This window comes from Erithacus rubecula (assembly GCF_903797595.1).
Source record: "Erithacus rubecula genome assembly, chromosome: 3".
Taxonomy (NCBI): domain Eukaryota; kingdom Metazoa; phylum Chordata; class Aves; order Passeriformes; family Muscicapidae; genus Erithacus; species Erithacus rubecula.
In genome coordinates this window covers 139,205,083-139,219,430 of record NC_136689.1, presented here as the reverse complement: position 1 = coordinate 139,219,430, position 14,348 = coordinate 139,205,083, and the positions used below count along the sequence as shown (strand labels likewise).

The 14,348-nt window shown below is 47.1% G+C and overlaps 1 protein-coding gene across 1 annotated transcript in view; it reads left to right on the top strand.

Moving 5' to 3' along the window:
- ADGRB1 (adhesion G protein-coupled receptor B1) overlaps positions 1 to 14,348 on the top strand; it is a 202,752-nt gene that overhangs the window by 77,330 nt on the left and 111,074 nt on the right. Inside the window, 2 exon segments of the mRNA XM_079302799.1 lie at positions 1,877 to 1,979; positions 2,976 to 3,019. Of these exon segments, the coding sequence (XP_079158925.1) occupies positions 1,877 to 1,979; positions 2,976 to 3,019 (147 nt within the window).

Below are 14,348 nucleotides of genomic sequence, written 5' to 3'. Positions count from 1 at the left end.
TGACTCTTAAAGATCATCCCATTTCCCTGCCATGGTCAGGGTCACCTTCCACCATCCCATGTTGCTCCAAATCCCTTCCAACTTGGACTTGGACACTTCCAAGGACGGGGCAGCCACAGCTGTTCTGGGAAACCTCTGCCAGGGTCTTACCACCCTCTGAGCAAAGAAATTCTTCCAACATTTAGTCCAAACCTCTCCTCTTGTAGTTTTAAACCATTCTTGTTTGTGCTATCATTATTTACCCATGCAAAAATTTGTTCTCTGTTTTTTTTGCAAGCCTCCTTCAGCTTCTGGCTGAGCTGTGGCTTGGTGGCCACTGATCACCCTTCACGGTCTGCATGCTGCCAACTTTCTGTGTTCTAACAACTTGGCACGCTGAAAAATCAAATTCTCTTTCAGTCTGTGCTTGCTGCATCGATTCTCACCTGCTCCTCAGCCTGCACAAGGAGGTTTTGGTGTCATCCCTGCTGCTCATGTGAATATTCAGCAGCACTGACCCAAGGCCTGACCCTCACAGACACAGCCTCTAATGAAGACATGCACTGGTGGTTGCCTTTCAGCAGATCCCATTTTTAGCTTCTTACAGCTGCCTGCTTCTATTGATTTACTTCTTTTCTTCTGTAGGGAGATGGTTGGGCTTTGTCATTTCATTCTTTTTTTCTCCTTTTTCTTGTTTAGTTTTTCCTCTTTAAATAAAGGAAAATATATTTTTAATTTTTTTTTCTTTCCCTGTTAAATAAATGTTGCTGTTCCCTCTAGTGTTGGTGGAACAATAGCATTTTGAGCATCCACTTACACATCCATGGACAATTAAAAAAAAAAAATTTTTTTTTTTTTTTTAAACCCTATATTTTTAGCTGCTGTTAAGCAAGTGCAAATCTTTCCCAACTAATTCTTTTTTAAAAAGAAATATAAAATCCAAAGAGAAAAGCAAAAGATTTTGGCAGTACCTGCATATTTGGGGAAGATTTGGATAAGGAAGGATTTCCTTTGTCCATGGATGCCACAGGAGCTTGGAGCAGTCTGATCTGGATCTACCACTCCACTACCAATTCCTTCATGGCAGCACTTTCAGCTGCTGCTTGTGGGGACTTTATTCTTATTTAAACACCAATAAGCTGCAGAAAAAAAAAAAAAAGAGGAAACTCTATGTATTTACATGTTCAGTGTCCAGGGAAGTGCCTACAAAGAGTTTGGCTTTCCAGGAATGGGAGACACCTCCTCACTTTCTGCCCCTCCCAAGAGCCAAATCTCCCAGGGCTGCCAGATTTATTGCAGTATTTGTCTGGGCACAGACATTTAGACATCTGCATGAAAGGTTTGGCCTTTTTCCATTTGCTTTGGGTGCTCAGGGAATGCAGATACACAGCAGTGCCTCCAGCCAGGATAGTGTGCTGCCCCATGGATAAGCAATGATGCCTCAGCCTCACTGCTGTGCAGGCTAAGCCAGCCTTGGAGAGGCAAAACAGGATTCTTTTTTTTTGGAAAACACATGAAATCATGGAATATTCTGAATTGGAAGGGACCTGCAAGGGTCACTGTAGTCTAAATGAGCTCTGTTTCCTCGTGACAGGGACAGAAAAGGAGCCCAGGAATATTTTATTTCTGGGATATATACAGGCTCTAAGTCCAGTTGCTTTAGGTCTTGATAAGGTTCATAAAAATATTTTGATTTTGGAGGGACACATGTGGAATGACTGTGAGGGGAGCCCAGAGGATGGGGCCCATCAGCAGCAAATATCTTTGGGATATTATTTTATATAAATGGGGTCAACCCCTTCTGCACTGTGCACACTAAACCACCAGTGATGGTTACCATGGGATTCCCTGCTCCACAAAAATCCCTCTAAAGCCTCTCTTTGCCCTCTCCCCCCAGGAACAGCACCGTTCTGAACTCCAAAGTCATCTCTGTGACTGTGAAGCCATTGCCTCGGTCCCTCCTCACCCCTCTGGAAATTGAATTCTCCCACCTGTACAATGTAAGTGGTTCCAGGAACCTGCCCCATCCCAAGGCTGTGTTTGCTTCTCCAAGACAGGAATGTGCTGGTGCAAGGAAGGAGGTGGTTTGATGGGCTCCTGACATCTTTTTGCTGGTGCAGGACCCTTCAATATTCCCTATTAAAAAAAAAACCACTTTATTTCCAGAGCAGCAGGAAGATGCTACAGGCACAGGGAACATGGCCTCAGTTCACACCATTTCATTGTGGGCATCATCACAGGGGAATAATTGTGCATTATTAGAATATCATTAATATTAGAATATCATTAGAATAACTTGATGTAACAATGGTCTTCCTTGAGGAGGGAAAGGCAGGGGGAAAGGCTGTTCCCATTAATTCTGGAATATTATTGCTGTCCTCAATGCTTTCCAAGGCAGGCAAAAAATTCCCTCCAGGTTCCTCTGCTCAACCCTAAACAGATTTTATGGGATGGACATTTACACACCCCAAGGCCCATCCTTGTTGATATTAGATGCCCTCCTGAGGCTCTACAACATGAATATTAAGATCTCTTGTGTCTTTGGACACTCCTGGAGGGATTTTCCAAAGCTGTCTCAGACAGCAGGAGTCAGGAGGCTTTAAACTCACCTGACCCCCTCCTGCAGGGCTGTGGCTTTGTCCCCCAAAAGCAGAGGCTGTATTTGATCCACTTTCCAGAAGGGAGCAGCAAAAGGATTCTGTGTGAGAGGAGGAAAATCTGCAGGTTGAGTCAGGAGAGAGGCAGAGTCAAATCCTTCTGCAGGGGTGGTGATGCAGAGCAAACCAAGGCATGTTTTATTCTGCATTTTCAATCCCAGGGTGGCAAAAGCCATTCCAAGGATCTGAGGCCCGTGAGAGCTCATCTGGTGTATCCCAGACATCCTTAGAGCAGTGGAAGGGGTTTTACAGGCCCCACATTCTTCATTCCAGTCCAGACACTCCACAAACAGCATGACACTGATTTGTTTCTATTTTCCCTTTCTTGTCTCCTGGCAGGGAACCACCAACCAGACCTGCATCCTGTGGGATGAAAATGATGGGTGAGTTCTGTTTCCCTTTACTCTCACAGGTCTGTTTGATTTTTTGGGTGAAATCATCATAGTTTTAGCAGTGATGTGTCAGTTTTTGTCTCTCTGCTCTGTATTTTCCTCACCCTGGTGGAGAGTGCTTCTTCCTTCACATGTGCACTGCTTCTCTCTGAGCTATTATTAGTGCTGTTTTGGATTTTTCCACGTAAAGGATGCATATACTGGGAGCCAGGACTGTGGAGGTTTTCAGACTGAGCTCAGCAAAGCTGTGCTTGGCTCTCTGCAGTGCTCTCCCCAAATCATGCACCATAAAGAGAGTAACAAAAAATCAGTTGCAAATGTGGACTGTGGAGGTGAAGCTCAGGTGATGTGAACTTTATATTATGCTGCTGTGATATACAAAAATTATTTTTGCCTCAGTTCCAAGCAATGACTGATGCTGTTCAGGAGTTTTGAGTAATGTGGTTGTGGCCAGCAGGGGAAAAAAGCAATCCCAAGTTACCACGAAGAGATGGGACCATAAATCCCACATGGGGAGTAGTTGTTGAAGAAAAAAACCCACTCTGAAAGTGAGATCTTAAATCCTGAGTGAGCTTGACAAGGATACAAAGTGTTTGATTTAATGGTGGTTTTACTTCACTGACTTTTGCATCTCAGTTTGAGCAGCTACCTGGCTCCTCTTCTGCTTGCAGTCAGTTCCTCTCCTTGAGATCTCAGACATTTGGCACATGCCCCTGCATTTATTATTATTATTTATTATTATTACCAGCAGCATCTGAAAAAATGATTCCATTCTTGTCCTTTTAGGCTCCATTAAGCAGCATATGCACACAGAGGCAGGCAACATATTTACACTCAGCTCCCTTCTTGTTGGTCTGGGATTAATTTGGCATCTCTGAGTGGATCCAAAGCAAAGCTGAAGAACCCAGAGGTTCTCCCTGCCTGTGGAATCACACCTGTGTTGCAGCCCAGGGCAGAATTGGTCCCGCTGGTTTCTAGTGAAAATTGCTCCAGCAATAGAAGATGGTTGAGATGGAGGTGGAGTTTTAAGAAATTGATAAAAAGGGGTTTTATAATATTTTCTATATGCTAAAGAGTGTCTGGGCCAGCACTGAGGCTTGGATTGGTGGGCAGGCTCAGGAGCTGGCCTGCTCTGCTAAATCTGTTGTTTCTCCATGCTGGAATGGAATTAAAGCACTTGTACAACAACCCAATTTTTGGCAAGTAAGGGCAGGAGTTGGAACCATTGTCCCTTTTGCTCTGCACTCCATCCCATTGCTGCTGGCTTTCCAAAAGCAGAGAGAGGGCTGTGTCCAGGAGCATGGAGATGTTTCCCTGCCATGCTCAGACCTGGATTTAATTAGCTGCAGCCTGAGCATGAAAAGAGCAAAATCCAGTTTGGACGTGGCTGAGGGGCAGGGATGCCATTCAGGGTGGGTGCAGGAATCTGTCAGAGCTGGCACTGGGAAGGTTTGCCCAGAGCTGAGCATGGATTGAAAGGTTTGGATGCCATTTCTGAGCTGGAGACAGAGCAGTGCCCAGTTCAGCATCCTCAGCTCTGCCTCATCCTAGAGAATGGTCTGGGTTGGAAGGGATCCTGAATTTCATCTCATTCCAACCCCCTGGATCAAGTCACTCCCTGCCTGGGAGCTCTGGCTGCTCTTCCTCCCAAGGCTCAGCAGCTTTTTGGGCTGCCTGTTGTCTCTCTGGGAGTGCAAGATGCTGGGCTCCCTTTCAGTCTTTGATCCCTGCATCCTCATGGCACCAAAGAATGGGAGCTAAGAGCTGAGCAGGAAATGTCTTGGCACCAAAGCCACAGCTCAGTTTTCACAGACTGGTTCCAACCCCCCAGCAGACTGGTTGTGCAAATGTCGCTGCTGAGCCTCCACTCTCCCAGTGTTTTGGGGTTTTGGGGTGTGTGTGTGCACGCCTGCAAGTGTTTGCAACCAACATTTGCAATTTCAAGCAGCTGAAAAGCCCCAGATCCTGATGTCAGCAGATTTTTGCTGGGACCATGTTCCAAAACTTAGAGCTGATCCAAAGAGCTCTGGTGAGGGGAGCTGCCAAGCTGTTTGTGCAATATTTTAAAAGCTGATTTGCACAACATTTTAAAGCTGATTTGCTACCTCTGCTGCCTCCTGGGAAAGTCTAATGAAAGGTAAATTATACAAACCCTGTTCCCCAGAACTTGAACAGCACTCTGGAGCTGTCAAGGGGTTTGAATTTTGGTGTTTCCTGCTTGGAACAAGAACTTTTAGGCTGCACCCTGGACTTGTTGCCTGATATGCAGAGATCCTGGCTGATGACTCAGGAAACCTCGTGGTTCAGCCACTCTTTTGTGGTTCCCCTCCCTGTTCCCATCTTCTCCTTTCTGCCACCTCTCCCTGTGAACTGGAGGTTTTCCCACCCATCAGTCTCATAAGGTGGTTGTGCAAATGGCTGAAACTAAGGATGTCCAATGCCTGGAAGTGCTCAGGATTAGGTTGGATGAGGCTTTGAGCAAGCTGGTCTAGGGGAAAGTATCCCTGTCCATGTCCAGGGCTGGAGTTAAATGTTCTTGGAGGTCCCTTCCAAGCTGAAGTGTTCTGCCACTCTGTGAAATTCCATTTTCCAGTTCTGACCAATTTCATGGATTTACAGCCTCATTTCCCTGCCTGCTCTCCTCCCTGCTGCATTCCCTGTGCAGTCCAAGCCAGCCTGTTGTGGTGTTGCTTTCTCAGAGGATGCTGAGACCCCTCAGGATTCCTCTTTGCCAATCTCCATGTTCCTGCTCCAAGGATGTGTGTCCAAGTGGAGCTTCCTCACTCACAGTCACCCACCTGAGGTTCAGATCTTGGTCACCCAAATTCCACCTGATTCCACTGACCCAGCCTCTGGATTTAACCCCTTGCCTCCTGTGACTAAACAGGTACAGAGGCTGGAAATCTGCAGCAATCCTCCCATGAGAGCTCCTGGTTGTTCCTGCAGCCACCTGAGCATTCCAATCCCATCCAGAGCATGCCAAAACCCTTTAAAGGCCACTTAAAATGGGCCATGAAGGGTTGGACTGTAAAATTGCAATTAGAGGCAGACAATTATTTGGTGACCATGTGCTTCCTCAAAGATGGAGCTGTTGAACAGAGAAATAAAAAAAGGGGAAGAACCCTTGAGTGTTCATTCATTTGCATTTAGATGGATATTAAGCTTGTACTATTAACAATGGATTTTTGATTTATTAATCCCAGCCCCTCTGAGTGACTGTGAGATTTGTGGGTGGCACCTCTGCCTCTCTATTCTCTTCCCCTTGACTCCAACTCTTCATGTCATGAAATAACAGGGGAGAGGATCAGGGACTAATTTCTGTTGTGTTGGGTGCTGCAAGTGTGATTAATGAGCTTAGCATGGGCTGGGGAAATTGAAAGTTGAAATCAGAGAATGATTTGGGATTCTCTGGCTCTCCTCCAAGGGTATTCATCTGGAGTAATTATTGGCTGCTTAGCCCTGATGAAGTGAAACCCAGGCAGGATCTGGTCTCCTGCTCCTCTTTCTCCTGCTGGGACAGGAGAGGAGTTGATAAATACAGCCTTGGATGTGTGTTCATGTTTTTGTGCATCACCAGTTTTGTTTCTCAGCTGCCTTGCCCTGGTGCACAACAGTGGCAATGGGAACAGGGAGACAGAGCCAAGGTTTGCTATGGGTGGTGGCAGCATCACTTGGTGTGTCTTTTCAACCCCCTGAAAGAATGTTTTAATGAGGTTGGAGTCTCTTTTCCCAGGTAACAAGTGACAGGACAAGAGGAAACATCCTCAAGATGCACCAGTGCAGGTTTAGATTGGATATGAGGAAAAAATTCTTCACTGGGAAGGCAGTGAGGCTTTGGGACAGTGGTGGAATCAGCACCACTGGGAGTGTCCAAAAATGTGTGGATGTGGCACTTGGGGGTGAGGTTTAGTGGTGAACACTGGGTGGAGAGTTGGGCTCGATGATTTTTTGTTAACAATTCCATGGTTCTGTGGCTGCAGAGGAAGGTGTGGGGCTATTTAATGTTGCAGAGCAGTTCTGCTGCCCCATGGGGCTGATGAGTTTGGTTCAGGCCATCAAAGCTGTGTTTGGGTGTTCTCTGAGCATGGGATCAGGTAAATGAGGAGCAGTGGTGTGAGAAGGGACAAAACTACAAAGTGTGGGATGCCTGATAAGGGCATGGAGTGATGGGACAAGGGGGAATGGCTTTAAAGGGAGATAAACTAGGTTAAGACTGGGTGTTAGGAATAAATTATTTACTGTGAGGTGGTATTGCAACCCTGGAGACTGGGGTGACCAGAGAAGGTGTGACTGTCCCATCCCTGGCAGTGTCCAAGGCCAGGCTGGATGGGGCTTGGAGCAACCTGGGACAGTGGAAGGTGTCCCTGCCCATGGCAGGGGGTTGGAATGAGAATATATTTTAAATCCCTTCAATCCCAAACCATCCTGTGATCCTGTGAAGGGTCTGGAGAGGCAAGATGGGATCAAGCTGCAAAAGGTGAGCACTAATTGTCCCCTCCTTGGTGACAGCAGGTTCCAAGCCAGCTGAGGACTTGTATTTTAGCCTCTAGTGCAGGAAACAAAACCAGGCCATGGAGGTGTGAAATCCAACCCCAGACACACAAGGAGGGAGATCCAGCATGTCTGCACTGCCAGAAAACCCTCATCCCACAGGGAATACCTGGCTCCATCCAGCAACTCCTCTGCTCCTCTGTCTCATTATAAAATCTAAGCATTATAATAACCAGGCATTACAATAACTGATCTTAAGAGGCCTTTCCAAACCTTCCAAAATATTTGCATAAAAGCTTTTCTGCTCTTGGAAGAGAAAGTGCCTCAGGAATCTGTGGTTTTAATTCAAGGACACCCTCAGCTTCCCTTGGGAAAGATCATCTGTTCCAGTAATTAAAGCCTTTCACCTACCTGACTTAGGAAATGCAAACCTCACTGTTTAGGAAGGTGAGCAAGGTTGGGCTTGGGGAACCAAACAAACACTGCCCCAGCTCTGGGGTGAGGGAAATCACTTGGAAACTTGTGGTATCCTAAAACACAGCTCCCAGAGGATGAGGGCAGCCCTGCTCATGGAATTTTTTCAGAACTGCTTTTACAGGAGCTGCTTGAGGGGTAGGGTGTGAGTTGGTCCTGGAGGTGATCACACAGAGCTACAAACCACTGGGAGAGGTCTGAAGGGTCAGAGCAAGTTTTGGGGGTGTTTTTGTTTGTTTGCTTTGTCTGGAACAATTCAGAGCAGCCCCCAAAATATCCTAGAAGGAGAAATTGTTTGTATAATTTTATAGGTAGGGTAATTGTACTCTTTGCTGTTTATGGTCCAGATACCCCATGAATCTTGAAGTGCAGGTGCTTTTCTTGAAATTCACTTTTTTTTTGGGTGGGATATCCAATGTATAATCTGCAGATTTATTGTATAATCTGCAAGTCCTACAGGCTAAAAGGAAAGTCCTTGCAGGGCAGCACAAGGAGCAGGGTGTGGTGTGAGTTCCATGGGTTTCACACCTCTTGTTGAAAGAGAAAGGCATTACTTTGCTTTCCTGTGATTTTTGGGGTTTTTTTGTTGTTGCAGCCTTGCTGTTCTGATTCCCTTTGGAGGGCATGTACAGCTCCCTTTGTTCTCTACTCCCCACCACCAGAAACGTGTCACGCTGCAGTTGTCTCATCTCTAACGTCCCACAGAAATAATTTTGCTCATCACATCAGTTAATCCATCTCCCAGTGCCTGTCTTTTGAATAAAAGCTCTCTAAAGTCAAGAAACAGCTTCTCTTTTCCCCTGTCTGTCACCCAGAGCATTAATGACCCTGCCAGAGCTGTAGATCAGGCAGTCACAGCCTGTCTGTGCTGACAGGGATAAATGATTCCTGCAGATACAGAGTCACAGAATGGTTTGGGTTGAAAGGACCTCAGAGATCATCCAGTTCCATTCCCTGCCATGACCAGGGACAACTTCCACTCTCCCTGGTTGCTCCAAGCCCCATCCAGCCTGGCTTTGGACACTGCCAGGGATGATGGAGCAGCCACAGCTTCTCTGGGCACCCTGTGCCAGGGCTTCACCACCCTCACAGGGCAGAATTCCTTCCTAATATCCAACCTACATCCACCCTTTTTCAGCTTAAAGCCTTTCCCCCTTGTCCTGTCACTCCATCCCTTGTCCCAAGTCCCTGTCCAGATCTCTTGTATCTCCTTTAGGCATTGAAAGGGGCTCTGGGGTGACTATGACACTTATTTTTTTTTCCACACTGAACACCCCCAGCTTTCCTAGCCTGCCTCCAGAGAAGAAGGGCTCCATCCCTGATCATCTTTGAGGTCTCTTCTGGAATCTCTCCAGCAGTTCCACATCCTTCTAATATTGGAGGTCTCAAGAGTTGGACACAATCCAGGAAGGGTCTCACAGGAACAGAGGTCATTTCCCCTGACCTGATGGTTTGTTAGAGCCCTAAAACCCAGTGAGAAATCAGTGCACTGCTCTCTCCTTTGGATCTATGACCTATTACATATTAATTTAATACAAATTATATATTATATATATTTTTACTGCAGCCCTCCAGCTGTGGGGGAGCACCACTGCCCTTCCTGTGATCCCTTACAGTGTGTCTGTGCTGGTTTTTGCCAGTCCCCCTGTTCCAGCTCCATTGCCCTTAAACAGTTTAATTCCCCACATCTTCAGCTGCAAATCCTGCCTCTCCCAACTGCTCCTGTGGATGTGTTGAGGGGAGAAAGCATCGTGCTTGCAAAGCCTGGCTACACAGGGGCATGCAGGGAGGTTAATCTGAATATTCCCATTAGTTCCCCTGTGTTAAACCCAGTTAGGAGTATCCCTTAATTCAGCCTGTCTGACTGCACTCACAGTGTTCAACCAGGCAGATGGAATTATGGTCCCAGGAGCCTTTTTCTAGCCCTGGATGAGAGCAGACAAAACAGGGCAATGCACTGAAAGCCACTCACACCTCCAGAGCCTGAGGATTTATCCCTGCTCAGCTTTGGGGCTGCTGGGAGCAGGAAAGATTCCAGGGGGGCTGTTTTTCCAGACATTCCCTTGTCACAAAGATTAATTTTCCTGGGAGTTGTTACCTGGATTCCAGGTGTTTCAGGAAAGAGGTGGCCAATTCTGTCAGCACAAAGCAGCAGAGCATAGGGCTGTGTCCATCCCTGTGTGGGACAGGATTTAAACTTCTTTGGCCTTTGCTGAGCTGTTCCCAGTGGACAGAATTGTCTATGGAATTGGGAAAGCAGGTGCTGGGTTGTTCTCCAGTGCCTTTCACAGCACAGGATGCAGGAGAAGCTGAGCAGGAGAGCTCAGGGTTCTGCTGCCTGCCAGCAGAGCAGGGTTTAATGGCTCCTGAGAGAAAAGGGGAGAGGACAGAGGATTCAGAGGCTCTGAAGCAAAAGCTCCCTTGCTTCCCTAGCAAAGGGGTTGGGAATATGAGTGGAATAAATGAATTCTCTCTGCAGACCTGGCAGAAGCCAGACACTGACACCTGGAGGATGCTCCCTCTGGGAAGGGGCTTTGGGTTCAGTGATGTGATTCCCAACCTCAGCTCAGTGCTGAGGGTGAGAGCTGGAGCCTCAGGAGGTTCAGGATGGTTTCTGTGTTCACATGTGTTTGTGCTGTGTGTTCTGAAAAAAAATACAAACCCCACCAAGCACCAGGAGCAGCTGAAGGAGCAGGGAAAGGGGCTCAGCCTGGAGAAAATGAGGCTCAGGGGGAACTTCTGGCTCTGCACAAGTCCCTGACAGGAGGGGACAGCCAGGTCAGGGTTAATCTTTTCTCTCAGGTAAAAAGGACAGGAGGAAACAGCATCAAGTCACACCAGGGGAGGTTTAGATTGGAAATTAGGGGAAAATTATTTCATGGAAAGAGTAGCCAAGCCCTGGAACAGGCAGCCCAGGGTGCTGGTTGGGATCTAAAACATGCACAGATGTGGCACTTGGGATAGAGGTTCAGTGATGAACACAGCAGTGCTGGGTCAAGAGTTGGGCTTGAGGATCTTTTCCAGCCAACAATTCCACGATTCTGTGGTTGCATCCCTGTCCTGCCTCATCCCTGCCAGCTCCCCTGGAGCCATCCTCATGGACATGCCAAGCTGCTGGGAATCCAAATTCACTCCCCAGGCTGCACAAGGGGACTCCAGGCTGTAACAGCACAGCCCTGGCATCTGTATGTGCTGGTGGAGAGCTTTGGATCACAGCTCCAGGCTGTGAAATGTGGGGGAAAGGCAGCCTGGGGAAATCTGCTGCCTGCTTTTGGTGTTCTGACTCCACTGACTCAACAGGTGCAGCTTTGAACCAGCTTCAAGGCAGGCTCAGGTGCATGGAGGAGACACAAAGAGCTGCACCAGAACATTCTGCACCCTCTCTGTGTAAAATTCAGAGTGGAGTTGCTTTATCTCCATCAGTCTTTGCTGGATTGATTTAGTCTGCCTTTATGGGTACAGAGCTCCACTTTCCAAATGGTTCTGTCTCTAAACCTGCAGATTTTACCAGCTTTGTATCCTCTGGAATATTGGTTTTGCTGGGAGCTGAGGGCTCCAGAGCAGCCTGTGCATGATCTGAGGAATTTGTGTTATGACCACAAGTGCCTCAGGACCAGGGCTGGACAAAGCACTAGGTGGATGTTTGAGCAGGTGATGTTTTTGTTAATGACACAAGAAGTTTCCCCATCAAAGCTCCTTTGTTCAACTTCCTTGCAAGACTGAGGAATGTTCACATGAACTTCTTAAAATGCCTCATTTTTTAATAAATCCTTGAACTGCAAGCCAGAAACACAGCAGTGCCTACCACAACTAAATTAAATTTTGTATTTCTAAAATTTCATCATGCAAGCAGAGAATGGTTTCAGTAAGGACCTTCAAGATCATCTCATTCCAGCCCTGTTCCATGGGCAGGGACACCTTCCACTATCCCAGGTTGCTCCAAGCCCCATCCAGCCTGGCCTGGGACATTTCCAGGGATGATGGAGCAGCCACAGCTTCTCTGTGCCAGGCCATCACCACCCTCAAAGGGAAGAATTTCTCCCTAATATCTGATTTTATCTATTTTTATCTATTTTATCTGATTCTCATGATGGGATTTAATGGGAAATTATCAGGGTGCAGGTTCTTGAGACCTTGTTATTGCTCAAAGCTGATGGACTGGGCAGGATGGACAAGGCAAGACTGATGGATGTGGTGGAAAAGGCTCCAGAACTGGCACTCTGTGAATAAGGATGGGGAAAGTTTGCCCCTGATTTAAAGAGGAGGAAAGGATTTGTGTTCATTTTCACCTGACTGCTTGTGCACCATGCCAGAAGATGAAATGTTCTGCTAAAACAGCAGCAAAAAGAGGCCACAGTGCCTGGGATGCAGCCCTTGTCTACTGATGAACTTTCTGTGTGTCTGGGCAAATCAGTGTAAGCTTGGTGCCTCAGTTTTCCCTGAGCCTGCTGTGCTAAATAACATCAGACAGCTCCTTGAAATGTCAGGAAATCTGGGAGTGAGGAGCTCCTTTTAGTGAGCAAAAATAAATATTCCTATTTATCACTGAGAACTGGTTAGCTAAATGATGGTCAGATGGTCACCCAGAGGAGCTCCCATGGTGGTTTTTGTTCTGTATGGGCAGCAGGGAGTGTCACCACATGAATTTTGGTCTTCAGGAGGTGGAATGAGGAGACTCAGGGCCATCACTGTGAGATTGCTCATGTGAGGGCACAAGACACCAATCTGTGCATCCCACCTGAGCTCTCCATGGCCTCTTGGCCCTATGGCAGAGAGAATTAGTAGAAACATGGAATATCCATCCTGTTCTGACAGCCAACTTGGTGTGGAGCTGGACAGATTCTCCCAGTGGCCTTCCTGGAAGGCAATGAGCAAAACTGGAGAGGACAAATCCTCTGTGTCTTGCCCATCAGATTTATTTGGATGTACTTTAACCCTCATAAAAAAAATAACTGATGCAGAGAGGTCAGAAAGCCCAATTTCACAGAACAGAACAATTTTCAGACTTGTCAAGGCTCCTTCCAGGGCTTTGCAAATCCTTTAATTCAATTATAGCACTGACCAGTTGGAACATGAGTGTTCATCTCCCAGAGCTCCCTTCAGCTTCAGGCCAGAGCTGCATCTCCAGGGGTTTAATGGACATGTGGAATGTTGGTGGGATGTCAGGAGGGGGTTTACTGCTTGTCTCTAGGGAATAAATTCACCCTCAGCCAGAGCCTGGTGCATGGCAGGGTGAGGGTGGTGAGGTCCTGGCACAGGATGCCAAAAAAAGCTGTGGCTGCCCCATCCCTGGCAGTGTCCAAGACCAGGCTGGATGGAGTTTGGAACAACCTGGGATAGTGGAAGGTGTCCCTGCCCATGGAAAGGGGTTGGAATGAGATGATCTTTCAGGTCCTTTCCAACCCAAACCATTCAATGATTTTATGGTGGTGGCCTGACGCCTGACCCAGGAAGAACCTTGATCTTCCCAGGTGTGAGCAGAGCCTTTATTGCTGCTGAGGATGGAAGTGCAGGCAGCAAAATGGGTGGGAAGCACATCAGTCCCTCTAATTTTTGGGTAATGGATCCAATCAAATACCAGCCAGCCAAGTGGACAGAAAGGGAGAAGGTCATAATTGCACTGATGAGTGATGGGCTGTCCCCAGAACCCAAACTGTGGCATTTTCAGGTGGGGAAGGAGAAATCCAGGGAGGGATTTATCCTCTGTCACCCAGGAGGAGCAGAGCAGAGCCACAACTCAGCTCTCCTGCCCTCCCTCATGGCTCTGCTGGTGTCTCTGAATAAAAGTTAACTGTGTTGGGAGGAAAGGAGCCCAGGGGAGCTGGGACCCAAGAGAATGCTGTTCACTTTTAGCTGTGGCTATTATTTATTTAATGGTGCTCATAGTAGAGCTCTTATGTCAAATATCGAGGAATGCTAAACATCTTTCAAACCTCAGCAAGGCTCCTGACAGCTTCAAGGGCACTGCACAGGATTATCCCAGGGATTATCAATATGCATGTGATTTTTTCCACACATAATCCAAGGCTGGGGTCTGGGCAAAGGGCTGGTACAAATTTTTTGGCTGTCTGCTGGGATATCTTTATTTTTAATCTTCCATACCAGCCCAAATGGAAGCTGCAGTAATATATCACTACTGCTGGGAATTGTGTTCAAACAGATATTTTCCAGTCCTCGTATCCCATGTATTGGTCAAAATAGTGCTGGAGGCTTTCCTGACATTTAAAATATGTTCCAAGGGACTGTTTGGTTAGTGGTAGTGATGAAGGAGGCAGAACTCTGTGCCTAAAATCCAGGCAGCTTCAAGAACAAGGTGTCTCCAGAGCTGCTGCATGAGGAACAACACAAGGAGAGG